We start from the raw sequence: 24,007 nt of genomic DNA, 5'->3' as shown, positions 1-24,007 counted from the left end.
TTTGTTGGACTTTTTGATGTAGGTAAAAAATGATTTTCTATGAAAAAATGCAATCAAATACATGAAAAATGTAATTTTCCACCTTATATTTCATGTGCAATCAAACCTACCCTAAGTACCTAGATATGGTGTGGAAAGGTGCCTAAATTATTTTAAATTCCTTATATTTTTTATTTTTATTTTTTATTAAGTAAGATTTGTATTAGAAACAGATGAAACTACTGTAGAAGCCTCGTGTTACAAGACGAATCTGGGGAAGGTCCAGTATATCACCCAATAAGCATTGTTTAACAAGAAAAGGAAGAGAACCCATAGAATAAGAAAAATCATATTATCTCTTTTATAGATGGCTTCATTCGCAAATGCGTCCTCAACTGAATTTCCCTCCTTGTAAAAGTGTTTGAAGGACCATGACCCTCTAGAAGTGAGTCTTCTGATTGCATACACACAATGGTCTTATTAAGCTAATTGACTTCAAACTGAGTTGTGTTTCGAATCGAGTTTTTATTGAATCGATCCCCATTTTGTGACTACCTTTGGCTTAGTTTTCTTTGAATTCACCTAGACATCCGATATGTCGTAAAGGGGATGATCGTGCCTTCTAAGGTAATTAGTACACCGTTATGTTTAGGCTACCTCTCATTAGTCATGAGGCTCTAATCCAACTAAGTTAAGGCTAAGTGTTTTTCTTGTTACAGTGGTTAGTTTTAAATAAAAACTCATTTTCTCATGTGATGATTGTGCAAAAAACACATAGATTGGGTTCGGTGCCTTTCTTGGAGTAGATCCATTTTCAAGGACACACATCTCAATCTCATACAAGGACAAAAATGGTTTCCACAAATCACATTTCTCCATATATAATATATTTTTTAATTCATAAAAATCTAACTAATTGTAACAAAACATGTATAAAAAAAAAACCTAAGGGTAAGTTTGATTGCACATGAAAAATAGGGTGGAAAATGACATTTTTCAAGTGTTTGATTGCATATGGAAATGGAAATTCATTTTCCACCCCCTTCAAAAAGTCCACAAAAACATGGATTTCACTTTCCCACCCATATTTTTCATCCCCAATTCTTTCCCACTCATATTTTCTTCTTCCCTACCACCACCAACACCATTACACTGACCTCGTCGTCATCACCATCACCGTCGTCATCTCCGTCTCCGTTATCATCATTTTCGACCACCTTCTCTCTCTCTCACCTCCTTCACCACCACCACTTTCTCCCCCGATCTTCCTCATCATCTTCTTCCTTGCTTATCTTTATCGTCGTCACCGTCGTCACCATTACCACCACGTTCTCCCATCTTCTTCCTCACTTACCTCCATCGTCGTCGCCGTCACCGCCACCGTAGCCGTCGCCTCTGCCGCCATCGCAGCTACCCTCGCCGTCGCTACTGCCATCGTCGCCACATCCTCCCCCCTCCCTCTTCCTCCTCATCTTCTTCTTCCTCTCCTTCTCCTTCTCCTCCTCTTCTTCTTTTTTCTATTATTTTCTGTGATTTTGTTCAAGTAAAATCAAACAATGGAATTTGATTTTCCAACCCTACCTATTTTCCACAACTATTTTTCCATGGATTTCAAATTCCATGGAAAGTCACTTTCCATGCAATCAATCACGACAATCTAGTTGTTAAAAATTGGAAGTTCAAGATCGACCATCTTCAAAGCTTTTGATAAGTAGGCTTAAAAATCATTTTCTTTTAAATTTGCTTTAAATCTTCTATCTTCCAAGATATAAACATGGTTGAGACGTTAGTTTTACCTTCCAACAAAATCCTCTCTACTATTTAAAATCTATTATAGGAAATTATTGGAAAAATGTGCAATAACATGTTGGGTTTGGTGATATTAAATCACCATTCTTTTGTTTCAATAGGTTGATGGGTCTTTCAATTTATGTGGGGTGCATTTGGTATTTCATTTTATTAGCTTATGAGAAAGAAAAGGGGTTCTTAGATGGTAGTTATTTTCCATAAAGGGGTTTATCTAAAATGAGATTTTCTCTTTAGTTGAGTGTGAGAGGAAGCATTAAGTCTCTATATTTTCTTCTCTTGTAAAACCTATAAGTTCAAGATTGTTGGGGGTGATCTTCATATTGTAGTCATGGACTTGTCACAACAAGAGTGATATCTATTTCTTATTCGTGTTTTTACTATAGTTGAGTGTAGAGATTTAGTGGGTTTCATTGGAGAGTTTGATGTAAGTATAGACCTCTGTTCTTGTAATTTCTTAATTGGCTAGTGGATTTTTACTTGCTGGCATGCCTGTGGATTTAACCCCATTGTGGGTGAATCAAGTATATTTTGTGTCGTGATTGTGTTCTTTTATCAACTTTCTTTATTATTACTTGCATTTGTTTTGGAACACATTCTTGACTTTGGTTGTTGGAATTGATTACTTTGGTATTAGAAGAGATTAATTTCAATAATTGGATTTTTGTGTGTAGTTTGGGATTTAGCCACAATAAGCGATATTAGAGCATCCAGGTGTTTATGAGTATTCAATTTGTAAGAGATTTTTGCAAGAAAAATGACGAAATTCAATTTAAGGTAGAGAAATTTGATGGGAAAAATGATTTTGAATTGTAAAAAATGAAGATTCATAACTGTTAATTCAACAAGGACAATACAAGACTTTGTATAAGTAAGAAAAAAACCCAAAAGTAATGAACAAAGATGATTGGGAAGAACTTGGTCTGAAGACACGGACATCCATTCATTTGTGTATAGCGAATAATGTGCTATTCAATATTGCCAAGGAGAAAATGACAAAAGATTTATGAGTGAAGTTAGAAGGATTGTATCAAATCAAATTTTTAACTAATCGAATTGTTTTTAAGAGAAAATTGTATTCCATTAGACTGAAGAAAGACACGAAAATCTTGAAATACTTAAATGAGTTTAACAATATTATTTATTAACTTGAAAGTATTGGTATGAGGATGAAAACAAAGGATAAGGTGATGACCTTGTTATACACATTATCGAAGTCTTATGATAATTTGATCACTACTTTGAGTTGGACCAAAAAAGATGTTATTGACTTGGATGCAATGTGCAGGGCATTACTTACCGATGAGTTTTGATGGAAAATACCTTCGTTCAGAAAAATTACTTTAATTAGCGATTGAACTCAGTCGAGTTTTGAGTCGATTCATCGAGTTGTAATCTAATGATTTACCTTTCAAAGATACGGATGGCACGATAAGTCAAAAATGGGCGAAATTTATAGACAGCAGTTAGCTCTTAGGGTTGCATGAATTATATTGCTGTTAACCCGAGGAGGACATCATCATTGATTTTCTTATCCTAGACCTCAAGCAGAACGTCAGCCTCTTTCTGATAACTACAGTTTCAAAAAATAGTAAAAAGGATTTCTATTACCTACTCTAGGGAGTAGAATATACTCATTTAACGTCTTTTCTATAGGCTACGTGGCACAATCTCTTGGAATTAAATTTTTATTGAATTTTCAGTCAAATATCACTCATACGTCATATCGTTGATTTATATATCGAGGAGAGAAAAAAGGTAGATTCAACGGATATAAGTTAGTTACTCATAATTTGACATTTTTAATGTTTAAATTAATAAATAAATATTTCCACATAACCACGTGGCGTAAGATAGAGACTCCGAGTAAGGAAGTTACAGAGCTCCTTGAAGTACTGGATTATTATTGAAATTTACTTAAGAGATGGGACAATAAGGATGGGAAAGGAAGATCTCATCATGAGATTACAGTCCTATTTTTGGTCGTAAATCGTCTACTTTGCGGCGGCCGAATGATACTTCATTTATGAGACAAGAAATTGTTAAATAAATGCTTCCGTGCATCACGGATCACCCTACATTTAGTAAATCCAATCATCTGTACCCTCAATTTTTTAGATCATTAAAAAATATGCATTTTTTTGGATCGTTGTTCTAAAACATGTCGACTCGACTCGAGCAAAGACGATTCGACTGCCACGTCTCCTTAACTCGTTTTTAGTCGACTCAAAATCTCGAGTTTGTTCTTTGGTTAGGGTGAGTCGAGTTAGAATAACTCGTACGATTTATGAGTAATTTACTTTATTTTATTATTTTATTGGAAATTAAATACTAATTTTCAAATATTAAGAAATGATTTTAAGTAAAATATTTAGAGAGCTGTTATTGCCACCCCGACATTTACTTATTACACCCTGATTAAAAATAAAGAAATGAGATTTTTCTCAAAACATACACAATCTATGTCCAAATTCTGATTTCAGTGCATTGTTCAATTTAATTCCCAAACATGCATTCTGAGAGACTTCGTCACTCTATGAATTCATAGGTATTAAAAGTGACGAACTCATGAGTTGGTAAATTATAAAAATGACGAATGCATGTTTTGAGAAATAAAATGAATAGTGCATCTAACTCAAAATTACGTCATATTCAACAAACAAAATGGAAATTCACTCTAAAGAAAGTAAGTGAATAGTTGAGAAGAAGTAAAAATTGGGGTGCCATTAGAATATTCTCTCCTTCCCCCTCCCTTTTTGGGTTTATGATTTTGTATGAGCCTAATTGCAACTGCAAACAACTATTGAATTTGTTTGATCAAGTGTGATAATATTCATAGTATTGAGATTATAATTTGAGCCAAACCTTTGTCATGTTTAAAGAGCATCTCCTATTTTTGATAGGGGTGTGAGTACTAATTTAAGAAATTGGGTTGTAATAAGTAAAAGTTGGGTGTGCCAATAGCAGTTTAATATTTATTTGGAATATCTGACTCATCAATTTGACCATTTAAGGATCCACTATTCAAATCATGGGTGTTAAAACTAAGGGTGTCAATGACTCGGGTTGGGGTCGAATCCATGTATACTTATAATCAGATCCGAACTTAAACATCAATTTCGCTTTCGATCGAATTCAGTTTCGGGTATGAGACCTTTGGAATCAAAACCTACCCAACAAATACCTGATACCCTTATTGGGTACTTGGTAAATTTTAAAAATATATTAATTTGACTTAATTACCAAGGGTTGTTTTGCCCAAATGGATTACCAGATTGGTAATCCAACACTACAACCCTCTAATAAATTCAAAAATCAAATTTTTGGGGGCATGATCCAAGGTTTTAAGAATGTTCGGCTACTGAACTTCCACCAAACTTTTTAAAAATTCAATGGTAAAAACTAAATTTCAAATATTTTTTTTTTCAACATTCATAGAATTTTGTTCTCTACAACCTTGATTCATCATATCATGTTTTTGATATCACAATGTGAGTCCAAGGACTCTTAGTAAGTATAGTCGGACTCTTCTATTTGTTTGTACCATTTGAACTTTGAGAAGATATTAAATATTGAAATATTTCTTTATAACTAGTAATTACAATTAATTAATTATAATATAAAATAATAAATATAAAATGGGTCAGGTTCAAAGGACATATCAGAAAACATATATAAAAACAATGTAACATTAATAAATTTTCAAATGGTTAGAAGTTTCGGATTGAGCAGATTTTTTGTGAGGATGATCTCTATGATGGGAAGATCATCTGAAAAAAAAAATCAGTTCAAATCTGAAACTTCTAACCCTATTAAAAGTGATTTAAAGTGTGGATCATCGACTTTCTGTTAATTTTTGTCAATAATTTGTAAATCACTTTTGATGGATTTAGAAGTTTCAGATTGAGCTGATTTTTTGTAAAGATGATCTTCTCATCATAGTGACCATCCTCGCAAAAAATCAGTTCAATCCAAAACCTCGAACTCATATTTTGAAAAATCATTGTTTTTTCATATGTTTTTACATATGACCCTTGAACCGCCCCCATATAAAATCTTTTAAATAATTAAAAAAAATATATATTTACCTGTTTACCTAGTGGGTACCGAGTGGAGACCTGACTCTTAGTGGGTCTTTAAAATAACTACTCATAATTAATTAAAAAATTAATCGAATCTCTAATAGTGAATCTAAAATCGATTAATCGATGTTGAACCCCAAGTTAAAACTTGGATGGTTCTTCATTGGGCGGACCTAAAGCACATTTTGAGGTGGGATGAAAATGAGAAAATGGGATAAAGGTAGGTGCAAATAGTATAGCCCTTCTTCAAATTATCATCACAAGATCTTGAGTAGTTGAGCAGTTGTCACGATACGATAAATTGACAGATATCCCACTGATTGGATGGACCATCTTTTTGCATGTCTTCCACGTGTCAATTACTTAACATTGATGTCATACTCTCGTGTAAGGCTGTACCTGGGCGGGTTAATTTGAAGGTAAACCACATGTTCAACCCAACGAGCCAAATACTAAACCCGAGCTGGCCTAAGCTCACTGGCCCAAGCTTAACCCGAGCTTTATGTTTTAGAATCGGGTTGATTCCGTGTTAACACGAGTAAGGTGATTTTGGAAGGTTGGGTGGGTTGGGCTCATAGAAAAACCTTGATTTTATTTTAATTAGTAAATAAATTTTATATTTTAAAATAAAATTATAATATAAAAAAACAAATCACACATACACCTATCAAATCAATCATTTGGACAAATCACACTAAAACAAAATGTAATATAAAAAATCAATAATTAATATATTAGTATATAGCATTGGATTTGAATTGAGTTGGGTTGCCGAAGCCTCAATCCGAATTGAAGTTGAGTTGAGATATTCTAACCTAGGTTCAATTCATCTTCAACATAACTTAGCCAAAGCCCAGGTTGAGTTTGGGCCAGCCCGCCCAAGTTGCAGCACTACCCTCATATCCTTTTGCTTGGTTTTAAAGTAGGTTGGGCCGATTAATCCCCGAGAAGAATCACAAATTGCAGTCTGACTCCACAACGAGCTTTAGGTTTGGGATTGGAGACAATTTTATATAAATACAAAAATATCACAAAATTAAATTTTATTTACAACTAAGAATAAAGAATTTAAAAAATTTAAAACACACCATTCAAATTATTACCTCAACATTAAAAATCATTATAACACATTCAAACAACTACAACTTCAACAGTTGTTTACAATTAGGATTTGGCTCATATAAAATCTTAAATCTAACAAATGGATTTCTAAGAGAGAGAGAGAGAGAGAGAGAGAGAGAGAGAGAGAGAGAGAGAGAGAGAGAGAGAGAGAGTTTTTATCGGCACCCCAACTTTTACTTGTTCTCCAGCTGTTTACACCTTTTTTATTTTTATTTTTATTTATTTTTTAAATTTTAATTAGGGTGTGATAAATAAAAGTTGGGGTTAGAAGCTCTCATAAAATCAACAAGATTCTTATAAATTTAGAACAGTTTTCATTCTTAACACTCCCATAGCCAATTCAACCAAATAGGGCTGGTTACCCAAAAACGATAAATAAGAAATTACAGTTGTTCTCAATGACCTTTTTTGTTTTGTTTTGTAAGGTCGAAATAGGATTTTCAATGCTGACCACAATTTATGGGATAAAGTATAGTTGATGAAGAAATATGTCCTTATGAGCTCTTTAGATAATTAAAAAAAAAAGTGTTTCTTTTGACACAAAATGGGAATCCAAATGCGCCCTTACTGAGTTAGCATTGAAGATCTTTACTTTCCAAATTCATCTGAAATATAGCAGTGTTAAAAATAGGGAGGAAAATGATAATTTTGTATCATATAACTCATGTGGTAGAATGGGGGGAATTTTGACTATCTTCTTAAAGTTAGAGGAGTTTTTGTTATTTTGAATTGTTGTTCTAACTTGAACTTACTATATTGCAGCATGGAAGAAGCAAAGAAAATGTATCCATTTAGTACCATTGTTGATATTGTGGAACCTGATAGTACTGGCCAACAAGAAGGTATTATAAATCAAGCCATGCCTCCGTGCTGGTTGAGCTCGCTGAGGGGTTTCGAGGGCAAAACCCCATAAAGAAATATTTCTAAAGGTATTTTCGTAATTTCATTAATATTATGTAAAATTCTATTTAGGTTGCCTAGGATATTTATATTTCTTGTTTTTGATGAAAGGGTGTAATCTATAACTGCGAGTTTTCTCTTCATAGTAGAATATAATTGGTGTGATCCGTGGATATACCTCACTCTTGAGGGAACCACATAAAATCTCTATGTTTATTTATATGATTGCATCTTGTCTTGTGTTTTTTTTTTTTGATTCATTTTCTTGTTTTAATTGCACCTATTTTCTTAACAAAGATATGGATCTAATAATAAATATTATTTTTTTGAGTGGTTTATGAATTATGGACAATGTTGGAAATCAACTTGTAGTTGCTTACAATTCTTGGATGTATCAGCACGAGGGTTCGTTGATATCTCATAGACATTTTGCAGGCGAGATTGGTGGTCTTGGATGCATCCATTAATCAAATAAGGTTCCTTGGAGGGATTTTTATGGTAGTCTGGACAAAAAATCAACCTACCCAAGAGTAAGATCTTTCGAGTAGGCTAGGTCCCTAACCTTTCTTCTATAATCGGCTTTGATTTTTGCCTGTAAACTTATAGTTTGTATTGTAGGTGTAGGTCGACCTCCTTCTTTTTGCCTTGATACAATTGTCTACTTACAGAAGAGAACACTTTAAATTCGTCTCTGAACATAATTAAAATATACCAAATATGAAACCAGGTCATTACACTTCCAAATTAAAAAAGCTGTTCTCATGACGATTTAATGATTTTCTATGTAAGCTTATATCTTGTTATATATATAGGTCGATAAACCTTTATCAACTGGCCTTTAATTGCTTCAATCCGTCACTTAAAACTTTAATTTTGTTAAAAAAACTGCCCTTTATTTTATTAAGCTTTTAGTGAGATGCGTGCCTTACACCTTGACTAAGGCACAATCAAAGCATGAATCTTGGTGCATCTCATTTACACCGCCTTGCCACGCATGTATTAAGGCACCTTCGATTCATCTCATCTTGAGGCATGCTAAGGCATGACTACCCTTTAGTATGATTTTTATGTTACGTATGCCATGCTTAAGGGCATGTCGGTTGAAGTAGATTCTTTTTTTATTTTTGATCAATTAAAACCCCTTCCCAAACCATACATGCTTCTTCCAAAGCATGTTATTTTTTTTCAATTTATATGATGATAACTGAAAAGATTGATCTTATATGAATTATATGTTGGAGTTACATTCAACTTGGTCTCATACTCTTCCCCACTTTTCAATCTATCTTTATTCAGTATTTTGGGGTGCTCGACTATTCTCCCCAAGTTCTTTGATTTATGGAATCCAAGTTTGGGTGTTCGGTTAGGGCAAAAGGTTCAAAATTACTTTTATGTCCAAAAAATTTGTTAAACCCAAGGGGTTGCCTATCGTAAAGAGGGTGGTGGTGTGAAACTGTTTTGGGTCATCAATAACAAAAAATCTGGTGTTTTGGAGGGAATTTTGTAGTCAGCAATGCATGGGATGAATTGTTTCCACTCCAATTTCACAAGATCACCAATGAGAGTAGGGCGGATTTTGCTCCCCTCCCTCCTAAGAATTTTCAGAGTTTATAGACTAATGAGTTATTGGGACAAATATTAGTGGTGGATAAAAAAATTCACCACCATTGCCCTGACATTTTATTTTCACTCTTAATAATTCCCACAAAATATATTTTTAAACCCCCCCCCCCCCTCCAAAAAAAAAAAAAAAACCATGCGCACGTGCGCACACATACACACACAAATTTTTTTTTCTACTCTTACTTGCCCCCATATGGGCAAAGTTCTTACCCTGCCCCTGAATGGAAGGCTAGGGAATTGGGTAAAAAACTATTTGAATGCCTCCTCGACCATAACTTTGAAATTGTTCTATTAATGGAGCTGTCCAATCTCCAATGATGTTGAAACTAAACTAACAAATCATCCCAAATAATAAACTAAACTCTTGATTGTTGATTGAGAAACCAAATTTCTTACATTTCTAAAAATAATAAATCACATACATAAACAGGTGGGGTTGACCTCAACAATAAGTTAAATTTACATCGTTTAAATATGGGAGATCAGTGAACAACAATTTAAATCTAGATCTGATCTCTACTCTAAAAGCTAGTGTTCTTTGTTTTCAAAATTACCCTTTCTCCGCTGTGAAAAATTTACTATAGGAGAACTTTAGCAAAAAATAAATAAATATATAGAGGTCCTTCAAAACTCGTTTTGGAGACTCATCTCATTCATAGAAAAGCTGAGTTGTCTCGGATGAGTCAATTCGGCTCGGACAAGATAAATTATTTAACTTGGTGTAATCTTAATTTATAAAAAGTGCTGAACTCGACACTAAGTGGTGAGCTTGATAACAAATTAAAATGTTGAACTCAACAATAAAAAGTAATAAACTCGACAATAAATTAATACGTTGCACTCAACAATAAAAAGTGGTGAACTCGACTAGTGTGAGTTCGACAATAAAAAAATTGAATTTGACAATAAAGTGGTGAGATCAACATTGTAAATATGATCAAATTTTTTTGTTTAATATTTTTTTTTTCATTTTTTCGACTACGATAATATTGGATAGATCTTCTCTAAATACCTAAAATGCATATATTATAGTTGTGAGATGGACACTTGGATCAAAAGTTTTGATGAAATCTTCAAAAAATTTAGAATCTCAATTTCAGTATTTTTCATTTTTTATATAAATCGGTGAAAAAAAAAAGACATTTATAAATGTTCAAAATTAGAAGTATTCATTCTCCATAGTCATTCACAGTAAAAAAAATAGTCAAGATTTATCTCAATCTTTGTTGGAAAACCAAATATGAGAAGAAGATGAGAAAATGGTGGTTTGGGTATTTCAAAAAATTATAACGTGCATGAGATGAGACTCAGGGATTATTAAGAAAAGAAAAGTTGACTAACGGGGGACTAATAATAAGACACCTTAAAACTTGGGGATTGTTTAGAAAGAAACCCTTCCACCAGGTAATTTGAGTTATTTTCTACAACGAAGGTTGTGTGAAACTACTAATATGTCTTATCCCACTGTTAAGTACCTTGGGAACATCACTATTATCTCGCATCCTTATCATCACCTTCAACACCATAACCACTCACTTTGCCTCCGACGCCATTTAGTTCACTCCTAAAGAGAATGTATGATTATAAGGGCTGCAACCTGGCCGGGCTGGCCCAAACTCAAGGCTCAACCAATTGATGTGCGAGCCTGGTCGGAGTTACGTAGAAAACAAATTGAGCCTGTGTTAGAATATCTCAACTCAACCTATATTTTGGGTTGAGCTTGGGTTGAGAGATTGGGCAATGCAACTCCACTCGAATCTGATGCCTATATAGGAATATGCAAATTCTTTTATAATAATTATATATATTTTTTGTCAACTTTTTGATTTCTTATTGTAATGATTTCTAGCCAATTGGATATTATTAACGTGAGGTATAATTAAATATGATTTGTCTAAATATCCAGTCAATGATGGATTTGGAGGTTATATGTGATTTTATTTATTAGTGCTTTTGTTATTAATATTGTATTTTTTTTTAAGATATAAAATTTATTTATTGATTAAAATGAAATTAGGATATTCAACAAGCCAACTTGTCCAATCTGCCTAAAATAACTCGGATTACTCTGAGCTCAATCCCATTTTAGAATATCAAACTTAGGTTGAGCTAAGGCCCAATGGTTAGATTGAATTGTGCTCGGTTTGAGGGTTCTCCCACTTTAGTTGTGCTTGGTTCACCCTCTAACGTGCCTAGGTTGCAGCCCTAATGATTATCATCTCAGATCATGGGAGTCCGGAGGTTGATTTGAGACCATAACATGATATGGAAGCCACCAAGGAAAGGATTCCACTATTTCTATCATGCAAGTTTATGGGTAGCTTAGCTATATACTCCCCTACGTTATGGAGAATATTTGAGATATACTTATGATAGATTGAATGAAAATGACCTAAACCCCATAGTGTCTTCAATCTTAGTAGAAGAAAAATCCATTTTTTTCTTCTTCAAAATCAGTCATCTTCAACTATTAATTTTTCATTAATAATATCAGTCTTCTTCAACTTAAAAATCTATCTAATTCAATCTTCAAACCCTAGGCATGATAAGATTTTTGAAAAAAAAAATGAATTTTAGGTTGAAAAATATAAGAGTTTCTATGAAGGGCTAAGATTACATAAAAAATGATGAATTCAAGATAAAGTCGAACGAATTAAAAATAATATAATTAGAGGTTGTAGCTTCAAGATAATTGGTTTTGGAATGAAAAACATGAGTTCTGGGCTTAGGTCAAAGAAGAGGGCATATAGGCCATTTAGCATTAATCAATTAGAGAAATTCGTGGTCAAGGAAGGCATGATCAATTTGAAAATCCAGGAATATCTCAAATATTCTCCAAAATAAATGGAGCTGTTGAAAAAGTGTAGAAATTTTACCTCACATAATTTCACAGGCTGGATTTCTTGGGCATTAAGGGCTTTGCATAACCCTTCTAATATGATGATCACTATTAATGGCCATTATCGTACTTTTGCAAGACTACCAACCCATATGAAGTTGTGCTGATTAAGAACTTCATTTTGATTCTAATAAAAATGCATAGGATCTTTGTAGAAATTTCCACTGCATTTGGATAGAGTTTCTTGACGACTTTTACTCCTGTGGGGAGCTAGCAAATGTTTGGATAGATTTTTCCTCTTGCGCGAAGAGATTTTTTGCTCTTTGTTGAGAAACTCTAAAAACCTATTTTTACGCACATAAAATTTTTGCTCTTGCACGGAGAGATTGGACTTTTGCTCTTGTGCAGAGAGGTATATTCACACATGGCCTTCATTTTTCTTGTAAATCTACCCTTGAGAATAAGGTCATTATCATGGTGATAGGTGGAATGTTAGGCACTTAATTATGAGTAGTTAGGGATGTAAACGTATTATGGGTTTAGTTTATGCGATTATAGAACCATCCCTTCAATTTAGAGAATGTGATTATGGAATTGAACAGAATTGTCTCATATCAATTTGAATTTTGAACTAAAATTAGTGTGGAGGGTTTTTAGGCCCCATTCCTTGAGATGCATAATGTTCTTGATCAAGCCTAGAAGATCTTAATCTACCAACCCTTTTACACCAGTTGATGCTTTCTTAATCTTGTGCCTTAGGTCTAGGTGGTGAAGTTGAATCCGAGCTCCAGATGTCGAGAGTGAAGAAAGATGAGGCCCTGATATGGTGTCTGCCAATGATTTTTCAAAGATCAAGTTAGAAATTGGAATGATGCTTATGTAAAAATTCAGAATTCATACAGTTAGAGAAGATGATGAATAGTGGATCTCGAAGGGATGATTAGTGTTAAACTTGTCTTAGCATTCAAAAATTTGAAACCCCCCTCCCCTTACCTTACTTTGAGTGGGGTTTTTTATAGTCTCGAGTCTGGACATGTGTCACCATATGATTTGCGTAGGTGTATAAGTCGAGTAGGTCATGAGCTGGCTAGTATAGCTGGTTGAGCTCTTGAGTTCTACTCTCACGTCTTATTAATGTTAGTATTTGAGTTTGATTAAAAAAATATCCCAATGCATTAATTGTTGAGTTGAATTGATTTTATCGTTTTGAGGTTAGTGAGTCAGGATATGTCATTGTCAACTCTATTCCTATAAGTATTAGTGGATATTGTATTAAATATGAAAATTTCTTTTTTAAATTACAATTTAGGCTGCCTTGAATTCTTTATCATATTGCATTTGAGGTAAGAGTTCGGATGTTACAATATTTTTCATGCCTCGGTGAGTATCTCTCACAGATACTTAGTTCAAGTTTTGTAATAGTTTGTTTTGGGGACGAGCCATTTCTCTGGACTATGAAGGAAATAGACTCCACAATTAGGATTGCTTAGTTGGTTTTAGCATATGATTGTAAATATGTACACATTGTAATTGCAATAGAAATCAATAAAGAATTAGCCCAATATGTGTTAAAATATGAATGGAGTGACTTGAATAAGATCATTATCTCTTCTTTTTTCCTATTTTAATAATAGTCATGCTGGAGCGACCTCAAGCTAGAACGTCATATCACACTTCTTGACGTGAAAGTGGATAGGAATCATAGATGCTTTTTTACTCGTATCTCAATGAAAAGCATCTATGATTCACATACACTTCCACGTCAAGAAGTGCAATATGAAATTCCAACCTGAGGTCACTTCAACAATATTCTTTAATTAATCTTAGTTTTGAGATCTGATCATCAAGTTATTAATTAGGTTCATATTAATCTTGATGTATACCATAAATTTTGATGCATACTTTTTTTTGTTGGGAGAACTTATAGACCAAATGATAATTTAGGATCCATTAGGGATTATGAGTCCTAATAGGATATCAAATTCATCTAAAATCTACAATTATCGCTGGTTTAATGATGAAAATTAAATAAAAGAAATTGTGAAAAACTATTTTTATTTTTGGTGTGCCTCCAAACATGATAAATCAGTTTTGTGAAGAAAAACCATTTGAAAAAGAAAAGATTTCTCCAAAAGCCAGCTAAATATATCTCGTAAGCGTTTTCAAAGTGTATAAGTAATGGTTAAAACTTAAAAACAAGAAGTTTTATAGTGTCCAACGGTATGGCACTGAGGTGAGAAGGTTTTATTACTCTTTTTTTTTTTTGCTAGACTTGAACCCAAGACTACAAAGTAGGTCTCCAATGTGTCAAACCAACTGAGTTATGGCCTATATTATGTACAGTTATATGTATGATTTAAAAAAATGATTAAAACATATTATACAAATAATAAATTTACCCTCATCTCGAATTGTTTTTCAATTAGGATGAAGATTGAGTACCTATTTTGACGAAAATTAGTATAAAGGGTTCCTAACAATTTTCAAAATTTTATAAATTTAATATTTTTATAAAGAGCCATGATTTTTTGACTCAAAATTATTCATTTGGCCAATGTGGCAAGAGCATAGAATTATAGATCTTTTTCTTTGGGATATAGAGGGAAAATATTTACAGTTATGTGCACTTGCCACGTCAACCGAAAGAAAAGTTTGAGTGAGAAAATCACTAGTGTTTTATAAAATCATAAGTTCCATTAGAGCTCGGATCGAGTCCATTGTGGTTGGGTTTGGACCTAATTGACTTGGGCCCAATAATGGTTTAGGACTACTCTAAGGTACATATATAAAAATAAATAAATACCAAAATGGTTTATTACCATTGTGATAAATATTTTAAAAATTAGTTTAACCAGTAATTCAGATCACTATTGTACTTTTCTTGTTCGTTTCTTTCTTCCTGTACATGTAAGAACAAAATGCATACCAAAGGGCAGTTTCGTAAAATCCAAGGTAATGCATAATAATTTTGAAATTTGAACTCTCTTGAAAGGCAAGACTTTGGATTTTTCACCAGATCACTCAATTGAGAATCCCTAACGCATAAAGACTATGAGGAGGACCCATTGGAGACACACACACACACGCACACAGAAAAAGAATAACGATGAATGCACTTGATTTTAGTATGCGACTGACATGGCAAGAGCATAAAACAGCACATCTTTTTTCTGTGTATCATAATGAAAAAGATCTATGGTTCTATGCCCTTGACACATTAACCGCATGCCAAAACCACATGCCTTCGTCACGAGTCTTAAAGAACAAAAAAAAAAAACAATCTCAAGCTGGCAAACCTTAACATTTTACATATTGGACAACAGACTTATCCGAGGGGTGAAATTGAGACTTTTTAAGGCACTCTAAAGCTAAAAAGCAATGTATACATCATATGATGCCAAAAAGGATGTAGCACACAATTGTTAAAACTTTAAGGAAAAAAATGATAAATAAAATTTTCAATGTTGGATTTGAATTTGCAAATTGGAAAAGAGTCGTGATAATCTGACTTAGGCATGTGGCATACTCAATAGACTTACCTGACGTGACAGAGTTAGAAATCGTAGATATGCTTTTCTTGTGAAACAAAACTACACTTTTTTTATGGGGAACTATAATTTTGTGTCCCGAGAAGAGCACATCTACAATTCTCGAACCTGTCATGTCAGATAAGTCAATTGAGTTGCTACGTTCCTAAGTGAAATTATCAACACTCGTTGAAAAATTATGGATTGCCTTTGTTGGAAACTATGTCGAACACTGCACTGACGTGGCAGTGCATAGAAAACCATTGATTTTTTAACTTGTATCTCAAGGAAATAAATGGTTATCTGTGCACTACCACATCAATGTAGTGTCCAACGAAGGCAATGTATCACGACTCTTTTAAATTTTGTAGTTCACTATCCCTCCATTTTTGAAGTCTTTGATCGGATAAAAAAAATCTTTTGATTGTTCTTTATTTTAAAATCTATTCTGGGCCAAGAACCATAGAGGGTTGAGGTGTTATTTGAACATTGTGGCAGATTGTCAATCCATGTAAGCTGAAGAAAAAAGTCTTAGTAACTAGTAAGGGTAGGAATATATGATGATTCAAAAAAATACAATTCTTAAATAAAGAAAAACTTGAGTCCTAATTAAATAAATATAACCATAGTTTACTTGTTATGTAAATGAGAGGTACAAGGGCGGAGTTAGTAAGGAGCTGGTGGGGAAAATTGCCCCCACAGATATTTGAAACACCCCTATATTTTCAACTTATTACATGCCCCATTTGTCCCCACTCCCTCACCTCTCTCCCCATTTGCCTGCATGCCCTCACCTCCCTCCAAATTTTGCCCTCCTCCCCCTCTCAATTTTTTGAATTTCTCCCTAAAACCATTTATCTTCAAGTTCTTCAACTATACAACTAACCATAGTTTGCCCTCACTACAAGAAAATCTTGGCTCTCGCCCCTGGAGAGATATTTCTATAAGAATAATGCTAAAGTGACCTCAAGATTGTAGTTCATATCACACATCCTGACGTGAAAGTGTGTAAAAACCATCTATGTTTTTCATGGAGATACAAGTCAAAAAGAACCTATGGTTCATACACACTTTCATGGTAGGATGTACGATATGAAGTACAATCTTGAGGTCACTCCAACATGACTCTTTCTATATTTTAAAGATGGATAGAATATTTTAGTGATATTAAATGTCATATGTCCAAAGAGACTATCACCATTAATTGCACAATAGTTATGATATTCGCTGGGGTTAGATTGCACACCGTTAGGCTTTAATTCAATTTGAATTTAATAGATTGATTTTTTTATAGTCGGTCCTACCTTTGCAGGTTCAAGATCAAGTCCCTACCCTTTACTTTTCTCAAGTCGTCAGTGTTGGTGAACCAACAACCAACCCAATTGGCAGCTTACCCACGAGTCATATATCAAATCACCGTGACTGATTTTTGAACTTTAAACATCTTTAATATTGTAACGAGAGAAGGCGAAGTAGAGCTGTAGAAGTGGTTCGATACCAAAATTTGAGCAGTCATAAATACCTTCATTTTTATATTTAAATTTAATATAATCAAGGTCATTTTAGTTAAAAATCCAAAATTGTAACTCACAACCTTAGATTTGCGTTACTTAATTTTTTAAATTATAAAAGTTTCCTTTTTATATTATCTAATCTACACAAACCCTCTAATCAATATTTTAAATTACAAATTAACCCTTTTGATATATGTGTGTTTGCACATGCTACCTTCTAGTTGATCTTAAAGATAATAGGAGTATAGTTTCAAAACTCGGTAAATCAGTTCGAAATTGATTGAATTTAGTTGAAAGCATGGGCGGATTTGGAGTGAGGGCAATGAGGGCACTTGCCCCCATAAAAATTTTCAAACCTTTTACAGAGTAATGAGCTATTGCTACAGATAATAGTGACAGATAAAAAAATCAACTGCTATTACCCTCACAATTTGTTTTACATTCTTAGTTGTCCCCACAAAAAAGTTTTCATTCTTATGTTGCTCTCACATGAGTGAAATCCTGGCTCCACCCCTGAATTTGAAAGAGTAGATATCAAGATGATTCAACCCCCAAACTTGATGGAACTAACTCATTGAACTAACTAATCAACTAGAAAAAAATGCATCAAGTTATTTGGTTATGTATAATATTTTATAAAAAAAAATTATTTTTATTTTTATCTGATCCATCTGACTTCGGCTCACAAGTTTTCGATTTGATTAGGTCGTTAAGTTTTGAGTCAAGTTTTTTGAATTTTAAAATTATGATTAAGAGCTTATAAGTAGGGCCCACTTTATTTTTATCAAGGGACTTTAGTTGAGATGCGTTGAGGTAGCAAATATTGAAAGAGACAAAAGCATATAATAGGCATTGGCCTTCATTATTCAAAATCAATTGTCCTTCCAACATTTATTGGCGGCTCTTATGCAAAAGATCTTCTACAGGAATTTAAAAATAAATAAATATGTGATCTTGACCGTCCGATAGATCTCTAATCTTTCTACACCATTGACTTATTTTGACATTGAACAGTCAACATTTTAGATAGAGATGAGCGGTAAAGAAAACAAAATAAAGAACCACCATAATGAGCGGCGATTAATGCGGTAGTTAATCACAAAGAAAAGTAGCCAAAAATGAGGGTATGTTATGTAAATATTTTAAAAAATTAGGGTACTTTTGAAATAAAAACGGAGAAAAGTTAAAGGTGTCGGTTCCGTGGGAATTCCGTTTCTTGGTTTTTTGGTGGGACGAAAATTCAAAATCTTAAGGACCGTAGACAAGGTCCGAGAAGGACTTTTCACGCAGACTTAGAATAGTCTTACTAAGGGTAAAACCGTAATTTTGCAGCATAACAAGACAAAGCGACAAATATTTAGGGAGTACTTTTATAAATAACTGTGTGTTTTTTCGAAATGGTTACATACGCCTGACCTTTAAATGACCTAAATGCCCTCTTCTTGTTCTTTTTTAAAATGGATGAGATAAGGGTATTTATGTCATTTGAATTAGTGCCGAACAAGAGGACCTGTTCAAGACTTAAGGGGTACAATATCAAGTTAGAAAGTATAAAGGGTGTATTTCTAAATAACTTAAAAAAGTATAAATAAATTAAAAAAAACCGGGCCCCTTTGATCCGCCTCCAACCAATATTCAATGCTTCACCAAACGCTTCCCCTTTTCTTCCATTTCAACCCTTTTTCCTCCTCTTCTCTAACCCTTCCATCTCATTCTCTATCTCAGGTAAGAAATTAAAAATAAAAACAAATTTTTTGTTTCCTGTTTTTGGGTAAATTTGGGTTTCAACTTCTTGTGTTTTGTGTGTATTTTTAGATTCAGGTAAAACAAGAAATGGACTGCGTGGAAACAAAAGCGTTTAAAACCAGTTTTTTGCCAGAAGCGGCCATGAAATCAACCCAAGAAGCGTTCTTTGGAGATATTTGGGCTGAAAATGGAACAAATGTTGGTGTTTCTGGAGATGATTTTTTCGTAGATAACCTTCTTGACTTTTCTAAAGTAGAAGGCTTTGTTACAGAACAAGAACAAAAACAAGAAGAAAAAGAAGACGAAGAAGAAGAGAAGAACTCAAACTCTAGTGGGATTTCTTTAAATGAAGATTTTGGTTCGATTCCTTGTAACGAAGAACTCAATGTCCCGGTAAGCGATTTTTTCTTAATTTTTTGATAAATTTTTTTTTTTTTTTTTTTTCTCTATTTTTTGAAAAAAATAAAAAAATCCCATTTTTTACAGGCGGATGAGTTAGAGAATCTTGAATGGTTATCTCATTTCGTGGAAAATTGCTTCTCAGAAATCTCTCCAACATACCCAATAGAGAAAACTCAATCCCCAAATCAAAACCGGTCTGAACCTGAAACAGAGACTCCATTAAAAACCCGAACTTTTCCAACCCCTGTTCCCGCCAAAGCGAGAAGCAAACGTTCAAGAACCGGAGTAAGGGTTTGGTCTCTTGGTTCACCTTCATTTACAGAAACCCAAACCTCTTCGTCTTCCTCTGATTCGTCCTCATCTTCTCCTACGACATCTCCTCTCATATTCACCAATACACCCCAAAATCTCGATTTATTCTACTGTCTTGGAAAACCGCCAGCGAAGAAGCAGAAAAAGAAACCGGGTTTGGTGACTGGTTCGTCCCAGACGCAACGAAGGTGCAGCCACTGCGGTGTTCAGAAAACCCCACAATGGCGAACCGGTCCATTAGGAGCTAAAACCCTCTGTAACGCTTGTGGGGTTCGACATAAATCCGGTCGACTCTTGCCTGAGTATAGACCGGCTTGCAGTCCAACTTTCTCGAGCGAAGTTCATTCCAACAGTCATCGGAAAGTGCTCGAGATGCGAAGGAAGAAAGAAATGACTCTACCGGAATCCCGGTTGGTTCCTGCGGTTCAAAGTTTTTGAAATTTAATTCGAAATTCAGGAACCGGTTCGACCCGGTTTGTACTGTGACGGGTTCTATCTGTATTTAGGTTAGCAGTTTTGTAACGTATTTTAGGGTAGTTTTTATGAAATTTTTTTCTATTTATTTCTGAGAGTTTTTTTTTTTGAATTCTTTTTGGCTTTGTGGTCTTGAGTTCGAAACCGTCCAGGCGTTTTTAGTTGCAGTTAAAAAAGCCAAACAGAGATTATAATATATTTTAAAATCTGTGGTTAAGGGGTTTGTTAGTATCTTAATACCTTGGGATTTGTGTTGAATGCTGATTGCCCTTCACGTGTTTATTAAATGGCTATCACCATCTCCAAGACTCCAAAACAAACATTTAAATTTAAACTTGTGAGAGAAATTTTTAGAGAGCTGCCATTGACACCCCAACTTTTACTCATTGCACCGCAATTTCTTAAATTATTTATCACACCCCATTCAAAGATTAAAACACTCTTCAAACAGTATCTTTATGAATTGAGTTTTTTCATGGAATCTAGGGGATTGTGGTGTTGAATTACAAATTTGATAATCCATTTGAGTTTAACAATCTTAGTAAGATTTGAAATCTTACTAAGTTAGTAAGAAAAGTAAATTTTTAAAAAATATTTGTTCTAAAATTAGCGGTTAACTTTATGTTTTATGGTGAGGTCTACCGTCCACCATCTATCGTCGTGCCACATGCCAAAATTAGAATGTTCTCTCTCTGGTATATAAAATAAAAAGATAATTAAAGTCAGACAAAAAATATATATATATATATAACTCCAATGAATTAGTGCCACGTTTGACAAACATTGGAAGTTGGGTAACCCCTGTCCTATCGTTTTCATTTTGATTTGAACGTGTCATTATTTCATTAGTGTTGGATGTCTTAAGTTTCGTAAATTACGTAAGATACTGTTTCGAGATAAATTCGATGGTAACAAGTGATAAGATAATAGTCAACATGCTACTTTTGAAAATTAAATTCCCTTTTTGAAAAAAAAAAAAATTGAAAAAATTTCTTAAAAGACCCTCAAGGAAGGGCTCTTTCTACATAGTCCCTAAGTTGTCATCGGTAGTTTAGCAAGACATTTAGTAAACTTTTTCATTATAAATGGTCCCTAGATTTCATCTCCTACATTTCTCATGATTGAATGCACTAATTATTCGAGCTCATCATTTTCATCTAAAAATTGACTTTTGACATCTCATCGAATTTCGAAGATTCCATTCCATCGAAAAGGATTTAAGAAAGAAGGAAAAATCATTTTTAACATTTTGAAGATGTATGTAAAAAGTTGTCCCCCCCCCCCCCCCTTTTTCTTAGTTTTTAGATGAAAATCGATTAAGAATGATTATTTTGGATTGAAATCATCTAAACAAGTCGTTATCTCATGTTTTTAGTCGATCTTTCCATATATTTTAGTTGGAACAACTTGAAAATTGAAAATGGGTGGATTTTATTAGTGTTAGAGTTCACCATTTTTTGTTTAAAAATTGGTGAACTCAACAGTAATTAAAAACCGTTCTGTTTTGAAAATAATAAAAAGTGGTGAACTTGACAATAAATAAAAAATGGGTGAGTTTGCTATTAACAATGGACCATTAAGAAAGAGAAAAGTTTACTAAGTGTCCTATTAAGCTACCGTACAAAACTTATGGATTATTTAGAAAGAAACCCTTTCGCGGGGGTCCTTTAAGTAATTTTCCCTCAAAAATTAACATTTAGACTTTAGCATAAAAGTTCATAGGTTTTATGACAGTGGTAAAAAAGGGTCAATTTTTTTTTTTTTTATATTTTATATTTTAAATATTCAAAATAGGGCTATTTGCTACATTAACTTATGTTTTTAGACATAAATTCCCTCACCTATAATTTCTCTAATAAACCTTTAAAAAATAATCTTTTAAATTGTAACTTCCTCAAACATCTTATACCATCGAAATAGAGAAAGGGAGAGGGATCCATTCTATTCCAAATAGGCTCTAGATTTGATGAACCATAGTGAACCTTGTAGATCTACGCACTCTTATGTTTGATTTTCAATCTATCGAAGATTTCTCCTTTGTTTCTATCATATTTTTTAAATCATTTATATATTCTTATAATCTTGATACATTTCTTGTCTATAATTATCTAAATAGAAAATAGTTGTAATTTTTTTTTATTTCACAAAATTTTTAAGGTTTTGTTTATAAAATTTACCTAGTGTTGGGCCTTAATGCTGGAATGTAACGTTGAGGCTCAATGGTACCTATCGTTGAGGTTCGATGCTATGGACATTTTTTACTTACAAAAGCTTTTGTTGGATAATTTCGTTGAGGTTTGACAATAAGTGTTGATTGTCAACACTATAATACATTCTAGCATTGAGGTTCAACAATAGGTTTCATTGAGTCTCAACACTATAATACATTCAAGTGTCGAGGTTTGACACAGGATATAATTTTATGAACAAAACCGTAAAAAAATTGTGAAATCAACTATTTTTTTTTTTTGCTAAAATTTTTCATTTTAATAATTATGGAGGAGAGATATATCGAGATTATAAGAATATATAAATAATTTACGAAAATGAAAGAGATCTATTGTCCCTCAAATCTATAGCCTCTTTGGTGAATTCCAATGGCTTTTTATTATGTTTTGGTAGAGAGAACAAATCTCTCTCTATTTTGATGATATAAAATGTTGAGAGGGAGATTGTAATTAAGAAGATTATTTTTAAGAGTTTATTTTAGAAATTGGAGGTGAGGGTGTTTTTGTCAAAAAATATGAGTTAGTGTAGCAAATAGTCCTATTTTGAGTATTAGAAAAATGTGGCCATTTTTTTCCATTGCCATAAACCTATGAAATGTTTATGCTAAATGTCCTTAACTTTTTATAAGAATTGTCTCACAAAAAATATCTTAAGAAAAAAAAAAAAAAAAGGAATTATATTTTTTGTTTTGGTCTTTGGGAGAAGATTATTTGGAAGAGTGATGTTCATAAATATTTTTCCAATGGTAAAAACAACTCCTACAATACTCTTTAAAGTAAAGAGCATTTTGTATCAAAAAGTGACAAATATTATTTTAGCTAGCCTATAATTTGTTGAGTTTGATTGCTCCAAGCGACTCAACAAATCTTTGTTTACTCTTAATGTTTTATATTATTTTACATTTGTTAAAACCTACTAAGAGCCGTGAGCTCACATCTTGGCATCCAAAAACATGATTTGATGTCATAGGCTTGTAAAGAATGAAATTCTAAGAATTTTGAAAAAAATTCAAAAAAACATATTCTTTTTTATTGTTAAATTTTAATTTTAAGTTTTAAGAGTTCGGTAACCATCCATTTTTACCACCTTGGATCAAGCTCAAAAAATATTTTTTTTTAAAAACAAAATTTTGAATATGAATTTTTTCATTAAATCTAGAAAGATGTTGTGTTGGATTGCCAATGTGATAATTCATGTGGGCTCAACAACCCTTAGTTGAGATTTGAAAGTTTACTAAGTTGGTAAGAAAAATGTTTTTCATTTTTTAACATTAAAATAACTAGTCTTGGTGGCTTTCTACATGTACATAGTAGAAACTCACTCTTTATTTTAATCATTACTTTTAGAGAATGAGCCAATTTTTTTTACCTTTCACTCTTTAAAATAAAGATACACCAAACTTTAAAGAGTTTGTTGGAGATTCTTTAAAGAGAAAATAATTTTCTTATAAAT

At 33.1% G+C, this 24,007-nt stretch overlaps 1 protein-coding gene across 1 annotated transcript; it reads left to right on the top strand.

Annotated features, from left to right (window-relative positions):
• Nucleotides 1-18,970: 18,970 nt before the first annotated feature.
• LOC147405068 (GATA transcription factor 5-like) lies at nucleotides 18,971-20,434 on the top strand. Its single transcript, XM_086441184.1, has 3 exons — nucleotides 18,971-19,117; nucleotides 19,208-19,531; nucleotides 19,625-20,434. Exons 1-3 carry the CDS (start codon nucleotides 19,031-19,033, stop codon nucleotides 20,288-20,290), a joined length of 1,077 nt encoding a protein of 358 aa, XP_086297310.1. The 5' UTR covers nucleotides 18,971-19,030; the 3' UTR covers nucleotides 20,291-20,434.
• Nucleotides 20,435-24,007: the final 3,573 nt, after the last annotated feature.

This window comes from Akebia trifoliata, chromosome 4 (assembly GCF_017979445.1).
Source record: "Akebia trifoliata isolate Shusen 1 chromosome 4, ASM1797944v1, whole genome shotgun sequence".
NCBI lineage: Eukaryota > Viridiplantae > Streptophyta > Magnoliopsida > Ranunculales > Lardizabalaceae > Akebia > Akebia trifoliata.
Note: the sequence above shows the minus strand (reverse complement) of the source record. Positions and strands in the feature narration are given on the sequence as shown.